Source organism: Gracilinanus agilis, chromosome 4, assembly GCF_016433145.1.
Source record: "Gracilinanus agilis isolate LMUSP501 chromosome 4, AgileGrace, whole genome shotgun sequence".
Lineage (NCBI taxonomy): Eukaryota > Metazoa > Chordata > Mammalia > Didelphimorphia > Didelphidae > Gracilinanus > Gracilinanus agilis.
The window spans coordinates 359,207,918-359,235,662 of NC_058133.1; the positions used below are offsets into that span (position 1 = coordinate 359,207,918).

Genomic DNA, 27,745 nt, shown 5'->3' on the forward strand with positions numbered 1-27,745 from the left:
GTCTATCCACTGGATGTCAATGTTTAAAATTGTAATTATCTCACTAGTGGTCTAGTTACTTTTTCTCATAATGAATGAGCCTTTCAGGGCAAGAAAACCAAATTATTTTTCTTGTGGCCTTTGTTTAAATGAAAAACCAGCTCTGCAAAGTCTTTAGGAATATTTGAAATTGCTTTGTCTTATGAAATCTAAGGTAGATGATTCTCAGGCTAAAGTATCCCCAAGGATTTACACTGGCAGGAGATTCTGATCTTATAGTTCCTCACCTTCATTTCCCAAAGCAACCAACCCAACCGCTGCCTTCCTTTCTTTGTAATTCTGTTTGTTTCTACCCCACCCCAAGTCCCAACCCACTCTGTTTACTTGGAGTTTAAAGATGGAAGTAGAGGCCAGTGTTTCTGACATTCCAAATTGGAATCTGAATGCTTTTTTCCCATAGAAATGTTACATTGTTTCACATGTACAGTATTTTACATTTGTAGTTTCTGTAGTACTAATTATTAGTACGTTATTGTACTTGAAGTAAATTGGGTTAAATGAGCTGGCCAAAAAGTCTAAGCAGCATTTAATGTTATTTCTATCAGAATATGCATTCTGATTTTTAAACCCATTTATACATACGTTTTAAAAACAAATCATGGAAGTTGGGGCTGTCTTTGTTAAAAAAAAAAAAAAATCTATGTGGTGTATCCTCCAGGAAAGAAGAAACAGAACTAATAATATATATGACAATTAGAGAACATTTAAGGTCTTGAGCAGTAGAGAATTTTTGCAATAGGTTTTTAAAGGAGAAAGAGATTAGTGTTGGCCAGAAGAAGATTTCCAAAGGAGGAGAGCTAGGATTTAGATGAGCAGAAAGGAGGGGGAAAGGCAGAAGAAATCTTTAATTCAGACTGAATTCCTACTCATTGGTGTTCACTTGATGCAGTTGCCTTCTTGATCCCATGGGCTATACGGACCATGGAGTTTTCTTGGCAAAGATACTGGAGTGATTTGCTATTCCTTTCTCTAGTGGATTAAGACAAACAGAGGTTAAGTGACTTGCCCAGGGTCACACAGTAAGTTGTTTGAGGTCAGATTTGAATTCAGGACTTCCTGACTCCAGGCCCAGCACTCTATTAGTGAAGCAATTTTATTATGTCAGTTTCAAGTCGATCCCTCAGGAAATGAATATTTAAGCAAAATTCCAAAGAGAAGTGTTCTGAAGTCTTCAAAAATGTAGATATTGCAAGCAGAGGCTCCCTTTAAACAATCTGGAAAGCAGGCAGAAAGAAGTTTCAGGTACCTTGTTTGTCTCTTTTCATTATTTCTCAGATATTGTAAGCTTTAGGCATTCCTCATTTCTAGATTAAGTCAGCAATTCCAAAGGGGATGTGCAGCCCTTTAATATGGCCCATGAACGAGGTCCGTCACCCACAACTTCACTTGGTGTAAAGTAGAAGCAGGTCAGGGGAAGAAAGGGTTCTCCCTTTTAACCCCAAACATGAAACCACGGATGGTAACAACATAGGATTGTTTTAGATTTCCAAATAAGTCATCATTTAACAAGAACTTGCCATGCCGTTACCTTGTTTTTGTTTTGTTTTGTTTTTTCTGTTTGCAGATGAAGAACTAGCCCTGGATTATAGTTTTGACAGAGACTTAAGAGATTATCACAAACTTTATTGGGAGACAGAATTCAAACCTGTGGCACAACAACTTCTTAAACGTATTCAGAGCCATCACACCTTCCTTGAACCTCTACCTATTCCTTCTTTTTAATATGGTAAAAGTCTGGTAGGTGATTAACACTATAAAGATGAATTCAAGTCAGGTCTTATTCACAAAAGTAATAAATTCAAACACTTTTTCATTATTAATAAATACTGAACAATTCATTTATCATCAGGTCCTAAATTTTAGAGAGTAGACTTAAGTGCAATGAGCAGCTCCCACTGTAATCGATAAGATTATGAAAAATGAATGGAAACTCTCCTATACTTTCTACTCTAAATTTAAGATAAAATACTTTCATTATTTTTCTAATGAAATGATTCTCCTGTTAAAGATTTAACAGTTCCAGGCTCTCAAAATTCTTCTACAATATACATTCTGGAATCTAAATTCTTGACAGTTTATTTGTTCATTAGTAAATAAGATGTGCATTATAAACTAAGCCCTTTAAAACTGATGTAGTAATAAAATGGCAATACACTCTTTTTTTAAACCCTTACCTTATATCTTGGAAACAATACCAAGTATTGGTTCCAAGGTAGAAGAACAGGAAGACAGAGCCAAGATGGTGGCTTAGTAGCAGTGAAAGCTGGAACCGTTCCAAGAATACTTCCAAACCAAAGCAGAAGAGCAATTAGGACTAGGCAATTGGAGTCAAATGACTTGCCTAGGTAGTCTTGCCTAGCCAGGAAATGCAGCCCCCAGGCTGTCCCAAAATATCTTTTTAAATGAAAAAGTTAGCTAATGCACACTTTATCTGGTATGAATCCATCTTCTGGTAGGGTGGCTTTTTTTTTTTTTAATAGAATTTCATGTTAGAATTAAAGCAAAGTTCATTACAAAAAACTTTGGTTTTGCTACTGCTCTGTCCATCTCTGGGGCTCAGTGAACAAAACCAACTGTTTTACTTTTGGTTATTTTGTTTACTCACACGCTGCTTTGTGTGGGACAGGTTTCCTCTTTAACTAAATGCTAAAAACAGAAGAACCAAGGTTAATGTTTTTCCCTGTCTTTACACTAACTAGTCAATAATACTGGTCAACAAATATGTCCCAGAAATAGGAAAAGTTGTTTAATCAAATTACTTTGAAAATTAAGTTTGGTGCTAGCCTTTTTTTAGTTATTTCATCCACAATTCTATCTCTTCCTAACAAATTGCCAGAGCAGTGGCCTGATGAGCAGACTTAAGTTTGTACAGAGACATCCTGTCCCAGACTAACCTGGAACATGAGGCCTATTAGAAGGAACCCCCCAGCTCCAAGATTCCTCTAGATAGAGAATGATCCCAGGGACTGAAGGGGCTTTTGTGGAGTGTGAAGAAGGAGAGGGCCAGTGACAAGTTGGGGAAGTATATTGGCCTTAATTATGGTTGACTTATTAATGAAAGAATATTTAGTCAGTGCATGGCGCTACCAGTTATTAGCCAGGTGACCTTGAGCAAGTCACATTACCTTATGGGTCATAAGTTTCCTCATCTATTTTTTTTTAAAGGATGTGGAGGTGGTTAGACTAGATTATTTTTAAGATCCCTTCAGCTTTTGACTTGCTGTCAGTACAACCTATGCATCAGATTTTGAGCATTACTGTACTCTACTAGGATGATTCAACAAGTTTGTCCCTTCTCAAACATTCCAAAGGCCAAAGTTTTCACATGAGGAAGTCTCCTCTAACAAAGGAGAACTATTAAAACAGCCTATATTTTTCAGACATTTTTCCCTCAATGGTAATTAGATCTGGCTGTTCTTGCATAATCGATATTTTACTGCTAAGAATATCATCTGAGGATCAAATATCTCAAGGGAAAAACCATTAAACCCACGAGTGTTGTGCCAGGCTTGAAACAGAGTAAGGGGGAAAAAAAAGGCTGAGAGTAGAGAGTCAATTTTTGCCCTCCTTTGATTCTTATCCCATATGCCATTTTCAGACAAACTTTTGACAAGAACCTTGATGATTCAGGAAAGCATTTCTGTTTACCAGTTTGGCTTGTTTTCAGTCATCTTCCGGTAATGTCTACACACCTGGAAGAATTATCAATTCCCTTGGAATTTAAAAATTGGCTTAGTTAAAACAGGGACTGTCATTGCCCTTCACACTGAAAAGTTTAACTTAGTCACCTGATTTTGGCCTTCTGACAAATGGAAAATTAAGAGATTTTCTTATCTTTTTTCCTGAAAAATCTCAGAAATGGTCTTTCCATGATTACCTTGGAAGAAAACCCTTTTCTATATTCAGAATATTCTCTAGGGTTGAAAGCTGTTTTCCCTTTCCCAGTTTTGTCTGGTAACTATTAGATTACAGTAACATTAGAAATCTTGTTTAGTTTGGGGAAAACTATTACTGTGTAACAGGAAGCACCTAGGACAGTTGTTTTTTTTGTTTTAAAATTTCATATTGCACACTGTTCAGGTAATGAATATGTTTTAGATTAATGGTGAAATAGTAAAATTCAGATATCAAGTCAGTTTTTCAAATAAGATTCTTAAAGTGAAGTGGACAAAGATTATCGCAGTTGATCCTCCATTATTCAGCCTTGTGTTATTTTGTGGAATAAGATAAGCCAAGGCCCCTGAACGCTCGGACTTTTCACAAGTCATTTTTGGGGGTGGCAGTGAGATGAGGGGAGCATGAAGCAAGGAACATAAAATCATAAAGTCTGGTGAAACAGACTAACTCATTTGTTTCACCACAGATGTTTCACTTGCAATTGCCACATAGGCAATTTAAAGAAGGTTAAGTGGGCAGGACCTGCCAAAAAATAGGCTTTCTTAGAAACAAGGGATCTTTCAGCTGATAAATGTAAAAGACTGATCACTACACTTAAATCTTAAAACCTAATTCCCTGACAATATACCTGTATGTTTTTTGCTGTTTTTTTTTTTGTTTTCTTTTGCATTTTTGAGTCATCAATGTATTTTCCTAATTTAATCTATTTCTTTCTTTCTGACATCTAGAGTGTAAGTTCCATTGAGGGCAGGGACATCTGTCCCAGACAAAACTGCACTCCTATTATAGCAACTCTCTGAACATGAAATAGTTGTTTCTTGATGGAGGGCTACGATTTAACTGAATTTCAACTCTGTTGCACAGCTCTGATTGATGTTGGCTTTATTTTTGTTCCTAACAGTTTTATTTTTTAGCTTTTAAAAATATATTGCAACTGAAGGTTCATTTCATACAACCCAAGAATAATTTCGAAAGAAAGAATTTTGCCATCATCAAAAAGGTGCACGCATCTCTCATTTCACTAGAATGGCTGCAGTTTTTTAAATCCAGGCCTGCTTTACTACTATCAGAGAGGAAAAATTCATCTGCAACTGGCTGTTTAGTGGAGGTGTTCATGGTGCCACAGAAGCAGTAATCTCGTTTACCATATTGAAAGACTCAAAACAATGGGTTTAAGGAAATGAAATGTGAAAAATAAAAAGTCAGTGCCCACTGTATCAAGTAGTTCTCAAACTCCTTTGCCTGGCAATCAAGCTCCTCAATCAATATGGCCCCATGTCTTGTTTTCTCTTCTCACTTCTCTTCACATATAAACTCTATGCTCCAGCTCAAGATGGGCTCCGCTTCTCTTTCCATTCTGCATTCCTGCCCTTCCTTTAAAGTCCATATTCCTTCCAGACCTAGAAAGCACTTTGTTTTTTGCAATTCAATGCACGTATGTAATATTATGTATATGTCCTGTATTTGTGTCTTATTCGGATATTAGACTGTAAGCTCCAAGAGAGAGCAGGGACTATGTCAACTCCACTTTGTATCTTTTCCTAGTAAAGTGCTCAGTGGGTATTTAATACAATTCTGTTGAAAGAATGAACAAATAAAGTGAGATAAAAATGGAGAAAAAAAATTATCCTTTATTTTAAAAAGACCAATAATACTGACAGACTTCAAAAGCAATTCACGCTTCTGTAATACAAAGTTTTCAGTACATTTTCCAAACCAGTTTACATTTCAAAGCTAGCAATTTTTTTTTCCCCCAAATCAAATTCATTTTAACCATACAACATGTTTTACGGCTTTGTTAGCTAAGGAGCTGCACCACTTTCAATATGGTGGTTTTAGGGGTAATACCCCTAGACTTGCTCACAGTTGAGGTGCTAGAAACAAAACTCTGGTATGACGACTGCCCGCCCTCCAGTGTCAGAAACTACCCAAGAAAAGAAACCCATCACATGGCTGTCAGCAGTGCTTGTAGTTGATGCACTTTCCCAGAAGACTGCCACTCTGTGAAGGCCTGAATCTTCTTAGGAAGGCCATCAGAATTGGTTTCATACAGTAACTAAATGTTTAAACACTTATATAGTATTTTCAAAAGCAAAAACTACAGTGAAGAAAATTAACTGTTAACTTTCAGAATGGTCACTGTTGAGATGTGAGGCTTGTCTTAGCTTTTTAAATTTTAAAGGCAAAAAATGAACACATATCCAAGTTTCATTTTTAACCACACAAATTATGGAGGCTCAGATAGTAGCAGTGTTCACTGTATTTCTAATAGCTTAACTGGGACAGCCACCGGCAAGAAGAGCAGCACCAGAAACTTCTAAAATTCCTTCTGCATCACTAAATTTTAGCCATTTTCCAAGTCCCATTGTTGCATGCTCCAACCCTGGTTATCTCACTGATCAGAAAAGCAATGGGATTTGGAGTTATGCAGCTTCTTATGCTGTCATAAAGCAGAAGCCTCTGAACCATAGCCCCTTTTCACAGCTCTAACCTTGAAGGAGGAGCTGGGCACTCTCTACTCAGTGCCCAAAGTGGTTTTCCCACAGTAAAAGAGCAGAAACTAAAGGAATCATGGCACAATGGAGGTGTGAATGCTCGATCTACCATTGGTCCTGGGGCTCCATACCTGCCCCCTCAGAGATACTGTCTTCTGATCATTCCATCAACTTTTTGAACTGAGGAAAGACATCAGGTCATATAGCGGGTAATGGCTCTCAGAGCATAAAGTAATTCAGCTTGCATCCGAGCTTCTATAAGAAGCAAATTAACATGAACCTGGACATGAAACCAAAAAATGCCACATTAATGTTTCAGATATTTAGACTTCCATTTGTTTCACTACGTTTATGTACTAAGTGAACATGATGAGCCTCAGCTAGTAAAAAGAATATAGCAGTATCATTCTAGAGAACAAATCAAAAAAGCTATGTTCTTCTGAAAAGGCATTTTGAACTTCAATTTATATTTTACAAACTAGAGATTTGGTTAACAGAATTTTGGATGCTTAATCAAAATTCCTGCATTCAGTGTAAACCAATCTTGTGCAGTTTCCACTGAGACAACTTCAAGAGTGGCATGATTCCCACATCCCCATCTTTTTGTTCTTGTTTACTTCCCTAAAAAGAAGGAATATTTCATACTTCATACTAATTCCTCTTGCTTCTTGAGCAATGTAAAACCTCCCTTCTGTCTCTAGTTCTGTGGTCACCTCTCCTGAGCAGTCCACAGCCCACCTAAAAACCCACTGCCATCATCCTGGATCTAATCCACTCTTTCCCCTTTTCTTCTTTTATCTATCTATCTATCTATCTATCTATCTATCTATCTATCTATCTATCTATCTATCTATCTATCTATCTATCTACTTAAAACCCTTACCTTCCGTCTTGGAGTCAATATTGTGTATTGGCTCCAACGCAGAAGAGTGGTAAGGACTAGGCAATGGGGGTTAAGTGACTTGCCCAGGGTCACACAGCTGGTCCCCTTTTCTTCTGGTTGGTTATAGGGATGATGTGTATTGCAGAGAGCCCCAAGATAAGTTGCTAAGTGAATGTCAATAGATCTGGATAAAAGTGTACACGTACCTTCTCAGAGTGCTTGAATTGCCTCCAGAAGCTATCATACATTCTTTTTGTGGCCTTCTCAGGAGTGCAGACTACAGTTTTGATATAAACTTTAAAGCTACGATCCAGAAGCTGATTAATTTCCCCGTAGTCGTAGTCATCGTATCTGTTTTAAATTTTTAAAAATGTGTTAGGATGGCTTTCTCCATTGTCATTTACTCCATTTAACATTAAATACCTACTCTGTGTCAGGCAATGTGCTAAAGTGATGGTATTTCTTGTTTACTATGAACTTTACACAATAAACTTGTTTCCTTGGGTGGCATGTTATATACTCTCTTAAGGCTTTTATTACACCTGGGAGATGGCATGGGAAACTAAGGAAGTGCAAAAATGAAAGGCACCAAAGAAAAAATTTACCCATTTGGAAATTCTACCTCAGGGCCTTTGTACAGATACTTCTCTGTTAGAGGTTGAAGCTGGTTCCTGCCTTTCTCGGCTTAAAGTTCTCCAATAAGGGCATTGAAACCATTGCCTAGCATATAACTGTAAATCTTTCTAGTTTAGGAGGACTGGCAGAGTTTGTTCTTGATTGTGCTCCTTCACCCTTTGATGATGAATTGGGGTAGGACTTTAATAGAATAATGGTACATAGTCAAAAATTTTATTCCGACAGCTTAAGAGTTGGGCTGGCTATTGCTCATGCATTCAAAGGAGCACAGAGGAAGCCAAATATGATGTTCCTAATTATTAAGAATTCCAAATTTGCAGAGTTAAGCATTTTACTTTATACCATAAAGGTATAATTTAGCACTGGCTTAATTTATTTTCACTATGAATAATGACTAACCATTATTATTATACTTTCTCATTTACTTTTAAGACTAAGATGTCAATCTGTAGAAAAGTACTTTACTTCTATGAAGTACCATGGTTTAAATATGAAATACATTGTTATCCATTTGACTTCCAATTAAATTCAAGATAAATCTTTTATTTTAAGAGGTATTTAGATCAGTGATGCTTAAGAAAGAATGTATATGCTATATTTAAATATGGGCTAAAAACAAACTGTGAAAGGAGATATTTAAGGCAACTTAGAGGGAAGGATGATCCCAGTGGTAACAAATTACTTTTTAAAAATGAAGAAAATGTAGAGACTAACCTTATTCCAAACATGCAGTGAATATAGTTCCAAATTGCACGCCTAAGCATTGAGGTATCTACGTCTTTATGCATTGCCATTGTATTATATGTCAGATTGTATGCAATGTGAAATTTTTCATCAATCAACTGTCCCACATCTGGATAAAGACGATTAACCAATGAGTAACCATGGTCTTCCCAGCAATAGTCCTACATATGACAGAAGATATAGTGTATGTGAAAGATGAAAATTTGGACAAGAACATTACAGTCTACCATTCCAGTTTTATATTGCCAGTTTAAATTAGAACATAGTATTATTAATAAAATTATTAGTAGAATCGATTTGTCTTTGTGTTGCTGATTTTGAAATCCCACCTCTCACAATGACCCTTCACTTTTTTTTTTTTAAACACATACCTTCCATCTTAGAATCAATACTGTGTATTGATTCCAAGGCAGAAGAGGGGTAAGGGCTAGGTAGTAGGAGTCAAGTGACTTGCCCAGGGTCACACAGCTAGGAAATGTCTGAAGCCAGATTTGAACCCAGGACCTCCTGTCTCTGGACCTGGCCCTCAATTCACTTAGCCACCTAGCTGCCCCCTGACCCTTCACTTCTGAGGCATAACCCTGCTATTTCCAAAGGTCTTGTCAAACCCCTCCCCTTAGAATTCTCTACTGTACCTTAGCCTAAAAATTAGCATGTCACAGACTGAACTGATCATCATTTTATGCCTTAAAACTGGCTATCATTCCCAATTTCCTTTTAGAGTGCCACTGCCAATGCCACAGAAACCTTTGCATAAGTTATCTCACTTTTTGTCCCTTATATTTACTATCAGATCCTTTATATAACGTTTCTCAGATTCACCCAACCCTCTATATCTTTCCTACCACTATCCAAATCTTAGTTCTCATCACAATGTATTGAGATTTCTCTAAACACCTGCTAAAAGGCATTTCTACCTCTAATCTCCCAATCCAGCAGTGATATAATAGTCATGGACTGCCAACACCAAAGGATTTATCTTCTTTGGCCAATCTTTCCCCTCCTTTAACTAGATCGGTTCTTTGACAGCTTACCCACTCTACTGTTAGAATTACACTTGAAGGACTTTTCAGTCTGGTAGAACCTGCCAAAACTGTTTAAGTTATCCCCAAATTCCTCTGCTTACTACCCAAAGCATTCCTTGATGTGGCACTATTTTGGTTTTTCATAGCTTCTCAGCAGGGGCTTTTTGCCTCACTTGAAATCTATTCCCCTTACGGTTCCATTTTTCTACTTGACCTCCTTATCCCCCACAGCATGCTAATTCTCTCTTTTGGGCAAATTCTCTTTTGTTTGTTCAGCCTGTAATGTTTCCCCTCTGTGACTACCCAAATGCTCCCCATCTCCATTACCTGGCCACCTACAACAAACCTTGGGGTCTTTGCCACAAAAATGCCTAATACTGATCTTTGGTTTCTTGTGTGAGTCCTTTCCCATCAATTAAAATATATGCTCTCTAAAGGGGTGGGAAACCACCTCAATACTTCTTTTGTATCCTCTACTGAACCAACAAAAATGTTAGAAATAGTACTTGAGGAAACCTTGGCTGACTGTGTGACAATCAGTAAAATGCCACCATTTGAAATAAGGAAAAGAAGAAAATCCACTTGAATTAAAGAAATATCTGAAACAATATAGTTAATAAATTTATTTGAAACTATAATAAAAATTACTGTGAAAGAGTAATGAGATTTAGTTAACTGTAGCTAAATAAGTGATGTGACGATCTTTTCAAATTATCTTGCATTTATTGATATATTTGCACATACATACATATATATGTGTGTGCATACACACCTAGACAGGATAGATGTACCTGGTAGTCCTAATTATAATGAATTCCAAATTTGCAGCATTAACTTATTTTAATGTATATTAAAGTTAATAATTTGATACTAGTAAAGCAGTATTTTTATAAGCACTACATCATTATATTCATCTATTTACTCCTTTTTTTTTAAAACCCATACCTTCTGTCTTGGAACCAATACTCTGTATTGGCTCCAAGGCAGAAGAGTGGTAAGGGTAGGCAATGGGGGTCAAGTGACTTGCCCAGGGTCACACAGCTAGGAAGTGTTTGAGGCCAGGTTTGAACCTAGGACCTCCTGTCTCTAGGCCTGGCTCTCAATCCACTGAGCTACCCAGCTGCCCCCTCAACTATTTACTCCTAATACTGAAGAATACCTGCAAAGTCATTTGTTCATATATTGGTCAAAGTTAAATCAGTAATCTACAAAGAGAATGGCATTGCTTTCAGTAAATTCAGGGAATACTTCAATCTTAAAAAGCATTCAGGTTACTGACATCTGAAACTTACATGTTCTTCCTTGCAATAATTCAGCAGTGAACCATTTAAAAAATATGTAACGCTAAAATTAGTGTCTTTATCTAGTGTTAGAGTAGGTGAGTCCCCTGATTTATGAATGCCATTCCTCCTCTCCACCACTGATGCCAAAGACTCCTAGGATTCACTTTTTTCTGACCTCTCTGATGCCTTTAAAATCTTGCGAAAACACTTTATGCTTATGAGGGAAAGTTGTTGAGTTTCCTCTCTCATCACTAGAACTGCAAAAGAGGAGGCTTATTCCTGGCATCCCAAGTTGAAACTCCAGGTTTTTACAGAGAAATTTTGCTATATATAAAGAATAACCAGATTCTGAAATACTGTTATCATCATACTTTGTCTATACTATGAATTAAATATCAATTTTCACTGACTTGTGAAAAGGTAAACATACTTTATAAAAGGTTTGAATGGGAAAAATATATTCTGAGCTCCAAACAACAGACTTGGAAACTTTTAGAGTAAGTTCTATGCTGTATTTGGTAACTAAAAAATGACTCTCTTTACTCATTTTTAAGAGTTCCTCAAACTAGCTACATTTTTTACTCTTCTCAAGTTACAATATGGCAGCTTTTTGTATATAAGTATATACAATGCAAACTTCCATTTTACCTGAACTCGAAATGTTGGCACGTGCATCCCGTGTCTAGAGAAATCTTTATAACCATAACTAGTGTCCTCAAAGTGACGTGATACATCTCTTGCTGGTGCAACTTCTTCATCATCTACAATAATGAAAAGGTCATAACAGGCTTTTATTTTTTTTTCAGGCTTTTAAAAAAGAGTCCTTGTTAATTGTATTTATCCACATGGACTTCTTTTATTATGCAGTGCAATGAAGGTAACTCATGTACAATTCTGATGTGGTAACCTGGAAAAGTAGTTCATTTATTAAGGAGTGGAGAGGCACTGAAGGTGCCCTGCCTGTATCTACTTATGTACATAATTCTCTAAATCTTCTTTGACTTATTTGAGTACAGAGGTTTGGAAATGCCAGTGGCCCATACTTAAAGATAAAAACATGGATTAACTATTAAAATAAGAATAGGTAATTTAAGTCATACTGTGAAGAACTTTAAATACCAAGGTAAGAACTGTTTATGTTAACAAATGCTCTTAAAGTTTTTGAATAGGGGATTGGCTTAATCAGATCTATAGTTTTAGGACTATTCAAAAGAGAATATGCCAGAGCTGGAAGGAACTTAGAAATCCTCTTCTTTTACAGTTAAGAAAGGGGATAGAAAGAGGTCAAAGTTACCCCTCACTAGAACTATCTCCTTTTTCCAGAGCTTCATCTGGTTCTCTGTTAGTTCTCCACGTATGTTACATTAATGCCACAGCACTATCTTGTATCTTTGTAGTCCTTTACTAAGTGCTTTCACAGAGACTTAGTAACTGGTCAACACAATGACATACCAGAGCCTGATTTTTATATGTATAACAGGCATTGTATTGCATTCTCAATGTATGGAGGAAGGGAAGAAAATTTGGAACTTAGTATAAAAATAAAATTTAAAAAAATTTTATGTGCTTTCACATTTAAAATGTAGGCTGAAAATAGTGTGAAGCAGGTATGGGGCAAATATAATTATACCTGTTTTACAGATGAGGAAGAGGGGTTAGGTTACATAGCTCATTGGTGACAGGATGGGTTCAGCTGGTAGGTCTTAAGTTCAGGGCCATACCCACTGGGGAGAGGGGACAAGAATAAAGGTTTTAACAATGATTAGTGTAACCTTTACATTCCCTTCTAGCTTAAAATCCTATACTATATTTTTAATAAAAAATACATTTATTGCAAAGCCAAACCCAAAATGCAGGCTGAAGCAACAAAGGAAACCACTTTCTGAATACTGAGGAAATCTGAAATGTTTAGCTATTTATTTTGGGTAACAGGTACCTTCAGATACATTTTTAGACACATCATATTCATACTTCCTGCACCCCCATGCCCTCATCATTAAGGCCAAACAAACCTATTAGCCACTTCCAGAACTCAGCAGTCAGATTCCCACCCCTGACTGTGCCCCTCTACCCAGGCTGTCCCCATGCCTCTTCCTAACTCTTGCCTCTTAGACTCCTTTGCTTCTTTCAAGGCTAGCTCCGGTGCCAGTTCCTGCAAGCAGCTTTCTCTTCCTAGTTGTGTTTTCCCCCAACATTTTAATTATCTTGTTTATATTTCTAACTTTTTAAACATTGTATTCTTCCTTCCCCTAGTAACTTATGAGCTCTTTGAGGGCAAAGCCTCCCTCCCACCCCCTTTGTATCCTAGGGCACAACAGGTGTTTGCTTAGCAAATGCTTGTTTGATTGAAATGTTAAATCTGAACACGAACTTAATTAGCAGTCCATTTTATAAATTATATTAAAGCTCATTTTCAAATATTACATTTACTTGTAATAAGGGATATCTAAAATAGTATGTTTCCCAACATTTGTCTAGCTAGTTTATAAAGCACTTCTCCAAATGAAGCTATTTTTAAAGGAAAGCATTCTATCTAAAAATTATATTTACCTGATGAAAAAACAAACATGCTCTCTCTTTTTTCAATCTCAAAACGTGATGCCATCTCTTCCTGACTTGCTTCTTCTTCATCACGACATTCCTGTAACTGTTTCATTTTCTCCATGAGGGCTTCGACCTCACAAAAGGAATCAGTTATCTGAAAAGAATATGTAATTAGCGTTCTACATGCCACATAAAAATTAAAGTTTAAATTGGCACACATTCTTTTTTTAAACAAAGTGTCATGAGAAGTATTACTTGTGGTTCTATAATTGAAGTAAAATGAATAAATTAATTTCTAGATCTGCCAATATATTTTATCTACAAAAATAAATGAATGACAATTTAAACTCTCCTTTTTAAAGGTAATCTCTTTTCACTCCCACATTTTCAATTATTAATGCTAAACAACTATCTTTTTTGCTGCCTTTCTCTCTACATATTGAATACCATAAACTCAACACATCCAAAACTGAATCTTATCCCCAAACCTGTCCCTATCAACTTCTACTGATAGCATTATCAATTTCCCAACTTGAAATATGAAAGTTTTGACTCTTCCCTCTCTTTCACCTTCTACATCCAAATCAGTGCCAAGACCACTGTTTCTAGCTCCACATCTCTCATAATTATCCCCTCCAACCACCTAAGATCAGGTCCTTAATTCCCAGTTTGAAGACTATTATGATATCCTTTCTTATAAGACAGATTTGTAGTTCAATGAAATTTGGCTGCAACGCCAAATTCCGTATATCAAACACAATGCTGCTATTTCAGAGATGTGTTTTGGCAAGGCTAGTGCTGGCTATCCATTTTCCACACTTCAGCCCAGCAAGGGGGACTAAAGTAGTGGCAGTCATCCATGCCTGCCACAGCACTGAACCAATCCTGTCAACTCCACTGCAGGGGGGGGTTAACTTATGAGGTTAGGCTAGTGGCCCTGCGCCAACTGAGCTCTGGAGGCGGAATCTCACATTCACCACCTGCTTGGTCCCCACTGAGTAGCCAGCTGGGTCAGATATTTGGAATGTCAATCTTATGAAATTGCTGGAGTAGGGAACCTTAAAACTAACCGGAAGTCAAGGTTAGACATACCCAATTGACTCTGCCTGAGCAGGTCCTTAAGGCTGAAAAGTGACTGCAAAAATGCTTTGTGGATGACACTTTAATATGATCCCAATAGTTGGAGCCAAAATACTGTTAAATATTTACTCTAATAATATTATCAAGGAAAGTACCTCACCGATGAGGCTCAAAGAACTGTTACTGATTATATCACCATAAATGATATTTCTAGGACAAAGGTATGGATTTCATTTCAGGGAGTTGTGGAAGATTGGATTAGTCAGGAATTCATGTTGGCTCAGGGTTACATATATCTCTAATTTGCAGGGGCTAGATAGCCCATGCTGTTTTCTGATGTTTTCCTACTTTTCTTAAAGGCAAGAGAGGCCACAGTTAAGTGTAGCTAAAATAAGTAATATTTTTTAAATGACATTAAAATATGGGGAATAGAAACTGAGCCTGTTTCGGTTGTACATTCATGCCTAAATACTGTAACTTCTCATTTGCCTCCAAAAACATGCCAATTGGAATAATGAAACAGAAATGGCAGTAAGAAAACCTGATGGCATTCATTATTTGTTAGACTTTTAAGTACATAGTATTGTTAGGAAAAAATTCCCATTTGTCATCATTTTTACTTGTAAGGGGCTACTTGCCATAATTTGCTTCCAAACTGCTTATCTAGTGCACTGAAAACATAATTTATCAAATGGTGGTCTAGTATGCACTCCAAGAGTGGCCAAACTATGACTATTATACACTGGGGGAAGCTTGCATGGTTCATTAACCACTGCTCATTATTATCTCATTTTACACAAAAGTGATTGAAGGCATAGCAATTTTTTCTTTTTTTTTCTTCTTGGTCATATACAAGGATCACTAATTGGCATGGACAAGAAAAGAAACCTATACCCAAAGTCTTAGTTCCCCATCGCATACTTATTGGTGTCCCTTATAACCAGAGCACATTAGCAAATCGCTGACTGGGGTTAAGAGTAGAAGAAAACAAAGTTCAGTAAGAGGCCAGAACCCATACCCATGACCTGGGGTCTCATTCATCTCACTAATTGCTCTAACTAGTCTTGGAACAATTATTTGACCTATAGGCTAAAGTTTTCTCCACTGTAAGAAGGCAATATTAATTATCCCTATTTATTTTAGGGGAATAATATATACGATAATAACTTAGAAAATGTATATGAAAATCTGGAAATTCTTCAGCAGGTGGCACTAACTTAGGTGATTTTAAAAAACTGATCATATTTAGGGCTGGGAAGATTTTACAAATTATCTAGTCTAACTCTCTTGTTTCATAGATAAGGAAACTGAGACCCAGAGAGGAGAAGGGATTTGGATATGGCTACAAAGGTACTAAAGAAGTAGAGCCACGAGCTCTGACAAAACACTGTAGAAGGTACTTGACACTTGTGTTTCTAGAGTGTCAGCTCCTGAAGGACAAAGATTATATCTGTCCTAAATACCTAGTACAGTGTTCTATATATTAGAAGCCTTCAATACATATTCAACTACCTATTATATACTTAGTTATTTCAATTAAATGAATAAAGAGCATCAGTACCTAGTCTTTTTGTTATAATTCTGAGGATTTCCCAAGTCTGAGATGCCAAATCGAATTTCTAAAATAGTCTCTTCTAGTCCAGAATGAAAATATAATGGGCAAGAGATACAAACCAATGAAACAAAATGGCTCTGTGAGCCATTTTTTATGACGACTCTATAACACTTAACTGATACTTACTGAAACACTTCCCGCAGGGTTAACATGCATCTCCTCCAAACTGTGATTGCCATTCGTAATATCACAGATGCAGTAGTTACTGACAGAAGGAGGTCTGAAGGTATGGCCACCATCACAATGAATTTCTGGACTGATTCCACAGCCAAACGTGAAAGAGGCAAGAGAATGATAGTGTGTGAGTAGAACTACTGCATGTACCAATTCAGCAAGGGACCAACTATGTGCTTCAGCCTTCAAAAGTTGCTAAAGAATGAAAATGGAATGGGTGGTTACACTGATGGCAATATCTAGTTCATAGCAATACTCAACACATCACAAGCAAGGCCAGCACCTACATAAAATCTAGAGTTAAAAGGATACTTGTTGGGATGACAAAAAGCTGAGACTTCAAAATTTGCTGGTCTTTTTTTCCTTTTATTTTTAAATTCCAAATTTTACAAAACCAAACAAGTATTTCCATATGCAAAGAAAAAGAAGATTGTACATAAATCAAACCACACATTTCTTACATGTTTGGTTTACTTTTCTTCATATTTATATAATAAATACCATCCATAAGTGTCCTGGACCTTCCCCACTCTCCCCATATCACAGAAGGTATAGTCTGGGAGACCAACATACACATAAAAATTAAGTTTTTCATGTTTCACCTTTCGGTTCATGCTGATACTGTCTTTAAAAATATAGCCTAACATAACTTGGTAGGTGTTATGTTAGTTTGAATTTAAGGAATGCTGCTAGATATTGGAAAAGGTTGCAACTGAAGCAATGTCAAAATATCTTCTAGGACTGCAATATTTCAGAATGCTTTATTAGGAATTGTTTGTGTCCATATTACATAATCAAGCCCTCTCAAAATGATTATTGGAAACTTTTACTGTGGAAACTATTGAGTGAGATGTGCCTATATGTTGTTTAGAAAGTCAATAACATCAAAATCAGTTACATCTTTGGAGGCATTTCCAAAATAGTAGTGGCAAGAGGCTGGCCATGGAGATATAGATCTATGATATCTATATTACATACACATACATATTTGTGTGCATATACATGGAGATATAGCTATAGATATCAATATATGTGTGTGTATGCACAAACATACACAATCTCAAAGCTCTAACAAACTTATTTTAAATTAAAGATAATCACATTGTGTAAATGGAATTAGTTCCAGCCCATTCCTAGTTAGACAAGTACTTAACCTAGGCATAGAAATTACGTCACCCTCACCTTGAATAGTGAGGAGGGGAGACGAGTTACCCACACATGATAATAAGTAAAACGGCCACGTTTTAATTATATATCTATAAAATACCAAAATTTCCCTCTTACAACATTCAATTAATTCTATATTATTTTGGCCTCCTTTATCTACTTTCACATTCCTGTTTAATTTTGCCACACTGTTAATTATATTGTGGAATAAATTCCAATCTTATCTTAAAAAAAATTTCTTTTGGAGGGGCAGCTAGGTGGCTCAGTGGATTGAGATGCAGGCCCAGAAATAGGAGGTCCTGGTTTCAAATCTAGCCTCAGACACTTGCTAGTTGTGTGACATTTGGGCAAGTCACAAAGCTCCCACTGCCCAGCCTTTACTGCTCTTCTGCCTTGAAAGCAATACACGGTATTAATTCTAAAATGAAAGGTTAAGGGTTAAATTTTTTTTTCAATCTTATCTTTTTTGTTGCTTTAATTCTTTCAACTCCAAAGTCAAATTTATCAAAATATTTAGCAGGTCAGAACCACCTCCCTCCTTCCCCACCGCCCAACCAACAACACACTACAGTCTATTCTTTATCATAGCACTCTTTACATATTCTTAATCTATACAGAATATCACAATTCATGCTCACTTAATGCTTATTCACTAATAATCATAGAGGGGAATAAGCATCTTATGCAAAAATTGAGTTGGTAGATGCTCAGTGACTTACCTCAATATGTTCTTTGGTAATAAGCCAAGGCCTGTGGGCTAACACTTTATTTAGTTCTCCTAAATTTTGTAGTTTTGGAGGTGCATTCTCTAAACCATTAAGCCATTTGGGGTCTCCCCCAACATGTAGGAAATCATTTACATGGAGGTTCACTAGGTAGGAGCACTGGTGTCTTGCTGCAGCCTTAAGTGAAAGAAAAAAGGCACACTATTCTAAATTACTAGAAAAATTAAAACTAAAATAAAACACTACCAACATGTACTCTCAAACTATACCAAAACAGCAAGCTGTTACTCTTATGATTAAGAATTTTTTAAAAAACCTTTCAGTATAACATTATTATAACTGATAGAAAATAATTCCAATATTCCAATATTCAAAAAAAAATTTAAGGCCAATAACATTTGGAAAACCCACTTGTATTGAGTTTTTGAAACTCATTTTCCTTTCTTACAGTCAAAAGAGATGTCAAGTCAAGTACTAAGTTAAAAATATTTATGAGATCACAATAAATATAAATGCACATGCTCAGTTGAAAAGGATTAACAGTACCCGAGTCACTTAAAAGTTGACAAATATGCAGAGTGCCAAAAGCCTATTACAATGTCAATTTCAGCATAACAAGTATTTCTGATGGCACAAATGGCACAAAACAATTTTGAAATTTTAAGTAATGAGAAAGGCTGTATTAGATTTTATTCTCTTAATATCATGGAAAACATTTTTCAGTAAGAGAAATGACTATATACAATCACCTAATGTTTAAAGGGTTTTAAGAGATAAAAATGTAGGCATTATCTTTAATAGAAATCTAGTTGAAAGTTCAAATATAAAATTATGTCTTTTTAAAAGGTATTAACATTCTCTATAAAGAAAATGGCATAAATTAATTTTCATTGAATCTTTACACACCATTATTCCAATGTAGTGTCGGTAATGAAGAGGGAGGGGCCCATCCATCTGTAGTAAATAGTGTTGGGTTTTTAAGAAACTTTCTAGATACTGTGGATGAAAAACCATCACTAAGGTAATGTTATCCAAACGACCCAAAGCAGCAAAAGAATCTGCAAACAAAGCGTGCATCTGGGCATCTTCATTACCCACTTGAAGAATCTGTGTAAATCATAATATCTTAATATTAATAACCATAAATTATAAAAATCATAACACATCATAGTCTTGCAAATTGTTAATATATATTTTAAAAGCTAAACCTTTTTATTTGAACTCCAGTACTAAGGAGCTTAATTAAGTACAACACTGTAGTTCCACAAACCTCCTAAACGTACTTTAACCACAAATTTGTCTGTTAATACCAAAGGGAAATAATTAAAGGTCATCCAGATAAGATAGGTTACAGATTTGATGGCAATTTGTATAGAGAATTGGATTTTGGAAACATATTGGATATGAGACCTCAGACATACATCACTGAAGCCTTTCATAATATAATTCCCTGTGCCATCCAATGAAGGAGGTATGGATGAATATTAACAGCTGATCATGATCTTATCAATGAATTTCTTCATTTTACAAATGAAGAAACTAAAGCCCAAGGAGGTAAAGTGACTTCCCCAAAGTCACATAGTCAACGAGTGGCAGATTCACGTGAGAACCTCAGCTCCTTGTCTCCTAGTCCTGTGTTTTTCTACTATACCAAAGTAATTAGATAAACCATCATCATGGTAACTGACATTTGTAGAGCACCTTAAGGTTTGCAAATTACTTTATAAACATTAATTCATTTGAATCTCATAAATAACTCTTCTGGAAAATTAAGCACAAGTGACCAAGTATGACTTCATAAAGTCTGACAGTAAAACTTCTCACATAAGAAAGGTGGAATAAGACACTGTCTGACAAGGCTGGGAGAGGAAGGTGTCAACTGAATAGTGATAATGATGTAAAAAACAAACAAATGTTTTTAGAGAAAATTAAGCACAGCTGTTTTATAGTAGTGTCTGGTACAAGGATAGCACAAATTATTATTGTACACTCACCACTCCTAAGTAACTAAAAGCATGGGAAAAGTTGGCCATTGTTTGACTATGGAGGGGTGGAGTATCATTATTGAAAAACAAGTCTTAGCTTTCTCTATGTGAATGCTAAAAAGTGTCACAAAATAGTACAAATCCACAGCCTTACAGTATAGTAGACATGCTGCCAAAATATGATGATAAACTGTGAAGAGTTTTGCAAAAAACATTTTGCTGACCAATGCTTGCTCTGATGCCCAAAAGTAGGTCCTGAAAATCTTTTCCTTAAAAGCATACAGTTCACAATGTACCTTTACAAATAACATACCTCCTTCTCTGGGATGAATCTGCTTGGTCCGTGTCCTAGTGGTCGAGGAATTCTAATTCCAAGTTCCTAGAAAAGAAAATTACACCATCTCAAATCTTAAGCAGTAAACAACATGAACTGGAGCTCTGGGAATGGAAAAAACTGCCAACCAGTCAGACAGAGACAGACTTGTTTGGGCAGTGAGCTGGTATTCATGCCTAGATCCACACTCTTCATTTTTCTGTTTGCATCTCAAAGCTAACCGCAGCTCAGAGTGCCATTCTGACTTTAAAAAAAGGAAACCTGTTTTACTAAAACCATAGTTTTGCATAAGGTACTTAGTTGGCAAAGAGTCTAGAACAAAACGTTCTGCACACAGCAGTCAACCGTGTGGATGATCAGTGATACAAAATAAGACCCATGTGTTTGCACATTCAAAACCAACATGTGAATCCTTAGACATCTTTTTTCTGAAAATAGAAAAGCTGTAACCTTAAACTTAGATTTATTAAAAAAAAAGATTTTCAAGGGAATTATGGCAGATGACACCTGTAACAATACTTTATAACTAATGTAGAAATCTTGAGAGAAAAAAAATTAGGTTATTTAACTCAAAAAGAAAAAAAGAGCAACAGATGTTTTCTACAGGATCCAAGAAAACAAGTTTAGAGAACTTTTACTTGCAGGGTTTTTCAGTTTACATCAATGTCCCTTATTCTTTACCCTGTCTAGGAAGTAACACTTCTGTACATATTAATAGTTGAAAATTTAATGTGTTTGTGTTTTAACATGTAAGATGAGAAAGAAATCACATACTAGCTTGCACCCTAAATGACTTTAGTCTACTCAGGTTGACAAAAGCTGTCAAGACATGAATGGGAGTCCCCTTTTCTGTGTAACAAGTTTTCAAGACCTATCCCAATACTGTATTTATTTGTTTGGGGGTTTCTGTCCAACCAAACCAGCCTTATTTCTTTCAATACAAAATTAACAATTTTAGAGACTGAATGGCTAAACATTAACCCTTGCTTATATAATTACATAAAATATAATCTCCACCCTCTCCCCTGTGTTTTCAAATGTTCTTTGTGATTCAAACCAGATGTTTTCCTTTTAAAAAAGAAAGAGAAAAACTTGGCTACCATTCAAAAAATTTGGTCCAATTTAGTGAAAACTGCTTACTACTAAGAATTCTTAAAACAGGGCACAGAGGAAAAAATTAAGGAGCCCTTTTTTAAGGCAAGTCAATGTGTTTATGTGTGGAAGTCATGTGTGCCAAATGACCCTATAAAATAAATGAAAGCATAACCTCAAATCTAAATTGAGAAAGGAAGAACTGAATTCCCTGCCATGGATGGCCTATACAAATACAGAAACTAGTATGTTCTCATGTCAACCTGGGTGGTGGGTGTCCTTAAATATCATCTGTTGAAACCTAGTTACAATTGAGAATCTTCAATTTATAATTTCCTATGACAATCTTTCAGAAGAAAACACATTCCCCAAATTCAAAATATCATTCTGTCAAGTATGCAGTAATTTCTACAAATGATGCAACCCTTGAAATGCAAGATGGGGAGTAGCAATCTGTAAAACAGAGGGCACTTTCAGCTCTACTCTCTTCATCTGATCTTTATTGTAAGCAGTAGGAAAGCAGCACAGTGGGTGCCACAGAAAAGAGCAAATATATGTTAAAGGTCCTAGGTTCAAATCCCCATTTAAATGATGGGCAATTCTTTTAACCTACTTGGGTCTCAGTTTTTTTATCTGTATAATGAGAAGTTTGGGCTTGATAACCTCCAAGGTGCTTTCTTTCTGGCTCTCAAACTATCATGCTGTGCAAGATTTAGAATTTTTTTAAAGGGCTTTACAATTTATTCAGTCTTTTTCTACCCAGGTATGCCTCATTTTTCTCCAATTTAGTAAATGCTTGTTGGCTAAATAGTTTTGGTTTGTTTTTTTTTTTCATAAACTGATGGGCCCATATTTTTCTAGGTAAACTGGTATATATCTAAGAATGGGTTTCTTCTTCTGGTTCTCCCAGTTAAGAATCTATAGCAGTGGTTCCCAAATTTTTTTGGCCTACCACCCCCTTTCCAGAAAAATATTATTTAGCCCCCTGGAAATTATTTTTTTTTTAAATTGAATAGCAATTAATAGGAAAGATAGGTTCACCTGTGGCCATCACTGCCCCCCTGGATCGCTGCAGTACCCACCAGGGAGTGGTAGCACCCACTTTGGGAATCACTGAGCTAGAGGAATCGCTACCTGAGAAGTTAGAACCAGTTCACCTTAATTGCTATAGGAAATTATGTCAGAGATCACTTTTAGGAAAGCAGGATGAGAGGATGTCACAAAAATAACAAATGATAAGAGTGTTGTCATTCCAAAAAGGCTGAGAATCAGTAATATAACTTATTCCATGAGTATGTCCACCAAGAATTCCATAAGATTCTCAAATCATTTACTTTTATTTTGCCTGTCAAACGTTGTTTGCCAACTGTCATTACAGTTATTAAGCTTTACTCCCATTTTCTAAGGCTGTATTAACAATCCTCCCATGGAATTTGGTTTCCACAGTACCTGGAATTTCACCATTTGGCATTCCTTTGAGATATTGCCAGAAGGTGGCTCAGTAGTAATATATTACTTTACTGTAATAATAATGACATTTAAATATAGCACTTTAGGTTAGAAAAGTACATAATAACTCACATGATCCTCACAACAACCCTATAAAATGGGTTCTATTATTATTATTATTATCCTCATTCTAAAAATGAGAAAACTGAGGCAAAGAGAAGTGGCCTTCCCAGACTAGTGTGTCTAAGGCAGGATTCAAACTCAAATCTTCCTAACTCCAAGTCTCATGTCTATTTACGGCTACTATTGCTTTAATGTGAAATATCTAAATTTCCTAGAAAGCAAGAGGACAGCAATTGGAAAAGTTGAAGAAAGGAGATCTGAAAAAAACTAAGAAAAACTAAGAAAAACAATCCTTAAAAATAGTTCCATCAACTTCACAATTCTGTTCAGTGTAAGCTGGGGCCAATAATCAACTTCTCTAGTTTCCCTGTTACATCTCCTTTACCCACTATGAAACCAGATCAAGGTTAGCTTCCCATTGAACCTAAAGCATATAAAGTATTTGTTTAGTAGTATAAAACCAAGAGGGAAAAGAAAGAAGAAAATAGGGATAAAGAATGGGATTCTCCCCCATGCCCCCAACATCTTCTAGATGTTTATCTAGAAGCAAACCTGTTAGGTTTTCTAAATTGGGCAAGCTACATAAATGTCTTGTTACATATACTAAAAGTAAAAGCAAACTTAGGTACTGAACAATTCCAAAGGAAAGATATTTAAAATAAGAAAAAAACTTGTGGATTTTTTGTTACTAAAAGTAAAGAAATTGTTTTAGATATTCCAAAATAACACAAAGCATTCTTGGCGAACTCTTTTAAAATACAGGACAAACAAGGGACCTAATTTTTAATTAACTGATATTATACTTCTTAGCAAAACTTAATCTCTCTTCTTTTCAGGCAGAATATAAAATTCTGCTTCCTTTTTATTGTTCACTGGAACATCAACACTTGATTCAAATTATGAGAAGAAAACCAAGCAATATCCACTCTATTGCCTTCCCAACTTTTAAAATCAGCTTTCTATATCATTTAACATAATTAATAAAACAACAATAATACCAGAGGAAGCCTACTGGTCAACAAGATAAACAAATACAATGAAAGACTTTTATAACTAAATTAGGCCACTAAAAATGAGCATCTCCAATCACTTGCTGGTTTGAGATTGCTAGTAAATAGACTTAAAGCTATGGTACGTGCACAGATTCAACATACACATCCCCCCCTCTTTCCTGACTCTTCAGGTACTATGGCCTTCCATCCAAAGAATTGAGAACTTAAAGCCTTTTCAAATTGTCCCCAGGGAGGCTGTAATTCATTCTTCCTCTGTCAAATCATATGTGTGTACATAAACACATTTTTTATTTTGTAAAATGTAAATATTGTAGACACACAAATGTTATTATTCTCAATATCAAAGATAAACGTTATCATATGCAAAGAATATAAAAAAGAACTGTGTATGAAATCACAAGATTTTATTGTATAGTTTTGTTTTTCAAGAATATTGTAAAAATTTAGGGGCAGCAAGGTGGCACAATAGATAAATGTGCCAGGTCTGGAGTCAGGAAGATTCATCTGCCTGAGTCCGAATCTGGCCACAGACACTTGCTAGCTGGTGACCCTGGGCAAGCCACTAAACCCTGTTTGCCTTAGTGTCCTCATCTGTAAAATTAACTGGAGAAGGAAATGGCAAACTACTCCAATATTTTTACCAAGAAAACCCCAAATGGGATCACCAAGAGTTAGATACAACAGAAATGGCTGAATAATAAAAATTTGGTGGTAAAGATTTTACAGATTGACAAAAATTTGCTGTTGGCCTCCAGTTTATTGAAAAAACAATGGAGAAATAGCTTTACCACTTACTTCATAGATGAAGAATCTGAGGCCCAGAGAGATGAACTTAATTATCCAAGGAAACAGAGCTAGTTATTGGACATATTTGGTCCAGAATCCTTTTCTCCTGATTCCCAACTGAATGCTTTTCCCCACTAAATTACTTTGCCTTAATATTACCTAGATGGGAAGTATTGGATGTACTACTCTAACAGTAGACAAACCACAGTATTTATTTCACCCTGAAGGAATACCAAAAGATTTTAATTATTTTGATACCAGAGACAACCAATGTTGGGAGGGGTGGGGGTAGAGGGTTGACAAGAATTCAGCTCCTTGAATAAGCCATGTAGTGTAAGATAAAATTAAAAAAACTGATGGTCAAAGCAATTGCCATTAAGTCAAGGGTCAAGTCATTTTTACATTAAATTAGACTTTGAAAGTTTCATGCAGTCCAAAGTAAAACATAATCATAACTGGACATATCTAAGTACTTCTATTTCTTAATTAGGTTGCCAGTCATCAACAGAAGTTAGAGGAACAATAGTGTTTTTCTGAGCTTCTGAAAATGAATTGTTAGAGCTATATTGTATATTGTCTTGGGAGCTATTGCCCAAAACAAAAAAAAAATTCACTATTGACAAAGACCCCTAGAATGTATTAAACTGAATTATTGAAAAATGTTACAACTTCATTATTTAGAGTCCAGCTCAAAATCAAGGAGTAAGGAAAAAGAAAAACCTTTGAACATCTATACTGGTTGTCACAAGGCCCTAACACAATTCTAACAACTTTGAGTATATTCAAAGGACCAGAAGAAGCTAAAAATAAGTATAGATATTTATGTGGCATTTTAAGTACCACAATCTGAGAGATGGTTAGTCTGATTATTATTATTCCTCCTTTTACAGCTAGGGAAACTAAAGCAAAGCAGAAAGGGAAGATGCTGCCAGCAATAAGCAAATTAACAGAAGGGATAGAGGGCCTGACAGGAAATAGAAAAATTCAAAAAACATATACAATAACTAAAAAGACCCAGTAGCCTAAGAATGGACCTAGTATAATGGCAGTGAGTTTTACATACCCCAGTGGTTTCTGAGCATCTCACAATATCACCAGTAATTTCTTTACAACAGTAACTTGAAGTCATAAAAAGGTTAAATCATGTTCATTATACCATTAAAAAATACGTGATAGAAAGATTTCATCAGAAACAGTTATAACAGAACAAGTGCAAGTGCCTAAAAGTGAGCTTTGGCTATTTTTTCATTGCACTGAATACTTTCTCCCTTTAACTATGATAAAAACTAATTTCTCAAGTACTTGGGAAATTTATTTTTGTCTGCTATGAAAGTAGCACAAAAAGAGGCAGGGATATGCTTGGATCATTTTTTAGAGATACTCCCCTAAACCAATTATATATTTTGCTTATATGTGAAAAATATAGACCTACACAATGGTCAAGATAACAGATAATACTACATTTTACCAAAAAAAAAAAAAATCTGATAAAGGTGGTTTTCATCAGGTACTGAACAAGCACTTGCCCCTAAGGTCCTATGCCAATGCCTCACAGCTGTGTTGAGGAAACCCTGGGCCTCAAAGGCTCTGCCAGTAGAGCACAAGCTGTGTGGCTGGTCTTAACCTCAGCCAGAAAGGTTTCATGTGCAGGCCTGGTGCCAGGATGCAGGTTGGGAGGCTGAGAGCTTCCCTGAGCTAAGTTCACAAAGATGTCCCATCACCCGAGGGCTGGTCTCATAAATGAATTATTTTAGCCACAGCAATTCACAACTACTGAACAACAATATTCTAAAAAGGATGAGCTGTCATGGGAAGACAAAGTACTGATGACATCTTGGATCCTTGGAATGTGAAGCAAACAAATCTAAAATGTATTACATGCCTTAAGGGACAGGGCTTTAAAACAACTATAACTGATGATGAGAAAGCAAATTACACGTGCTTTTTGTGTGCAAGTGCGTACAAAGAGAGGATTGGGAGGGAGGATTAATAGTCCTTTATACAATGAATTGATAATAACCATAGGTAGCATCATCTTCAAAAAAATGCAACAACATAGCCAAGTACAATATAACACCAAGATACTAATTTTCAGAATTATTGAATCAATTTTTCATGGAACTATGTTTCATCATTATGTATATTCTCTCTCCCTTTGCAGACACAGTCCCCTCCACAAACTGGTAATTTACAAACTGCCCTATAATACTGTAAATCAGTGTCTGATTACTCAAAGCTCTATTCTAATAAGATGTTTTGAATTTGTTAAAGATTGCTCTATGAAGTTGAATAGATATTTCTAAATAAAAAAAAACAGTTAAAAATAAATGCCAGGGGGCACAATTAATTTAAGACTGTTTACATCACACCAGAAGTAGTAGAAAGTTTGAAAAAAAACTTTAAAAATTTGATTTTTTACAAAAGAGTAGCCTAAATGTTTTGGCTCCAGTGAAGTTATAATTACAATGTATGCAGGTTTCTTAGCATTATCTTTTGAAAAGAACTTAAAAATACAATCAAAAGCATTAACACTGATTTAAAAGAAACGTTTCTTCTGTAATAAAATGTTTGAGTTTCCCTTAGAACTGATTCACTCACATTAATAGTAAATTATTTAGAAATATTGAAACTACATTTGACTATTTAATATAATAAT

At 35.8% G+C, this 27,745-nt stretch overlaps 2 protein-coding genes across 3 annotated transcripts in view; one reads left to right on the forward strand and one right to left on the reverse strand.

The window, feature by feature from the left end:
- The window catches only part of ARMC2 (armadillo repeat containing 2), a 169,756-nt gene extending 164,297 nt beyond the window's left edge, over positions 1–5,459 (forward strand). Inside the window, exons 18-19 of the mRNA XM_044676675.1 lie at positions 1,604–1,776; positions 4,838–5,459. Of these exons, the coding sequence (XP_044532610.1) occupies positions 1,604–1,761 (158 nt within the window). The 3' untranslated portion in view covers positions 1,762–1,776; positions 4,838–5,459. The remainder of the gene's footprint in view (positions 1–1,603; positions 1,777–4,837) is intronic.
- An 88-nt stretch (positions 5,460–5,547) lies between these two features.
- Positions 5,548–27,745, reverse strand: part of SESN1 (sestrin 1) — a 112,211-nt gene continuing 90,013 nt past the window's right edge. For both annotated transcript variants that reach the window (XM_044676677.1, XM_044676676.1), the window contains exons 2-10: positions 20,606–20,671; positions 19,214–19,414; positions 18,302–18,484; positions 16,368–16,610; positions 13,553–13,700; positions 11,651–11,763; positions 8,665–8,855; positions 7,521–7,665; positions 5,548–6,711 (exon numbers count right to left, since the gene is read on the reverse strand). In XM_044676677.1, coding sequence (XP_044532612.1) covers positions 6,625–6,711; positions 7,521–7,665; positions 8,665–8,855; positions 11,651–11,763; positions 13,553–13,700; positions 16,368–16,610; positions 18,302–18,484; positions 19,214–19,414; positions 20,606–20,671 — 1,377 coding nt within the window. In that variant the 3' untranslated portion in view covers positions 5,548–6,624. The remainder of the gene's footprint in view (positions 6,712–7,520; positions 7,666–8,664; positions 8,856–11,650; positions 11,764–13,552; positions 13,701–16,367; positions 16,611–18,301; positions 18,485–19,213; positions 19,415–20,605; positions 20,672–27,745) is intronic.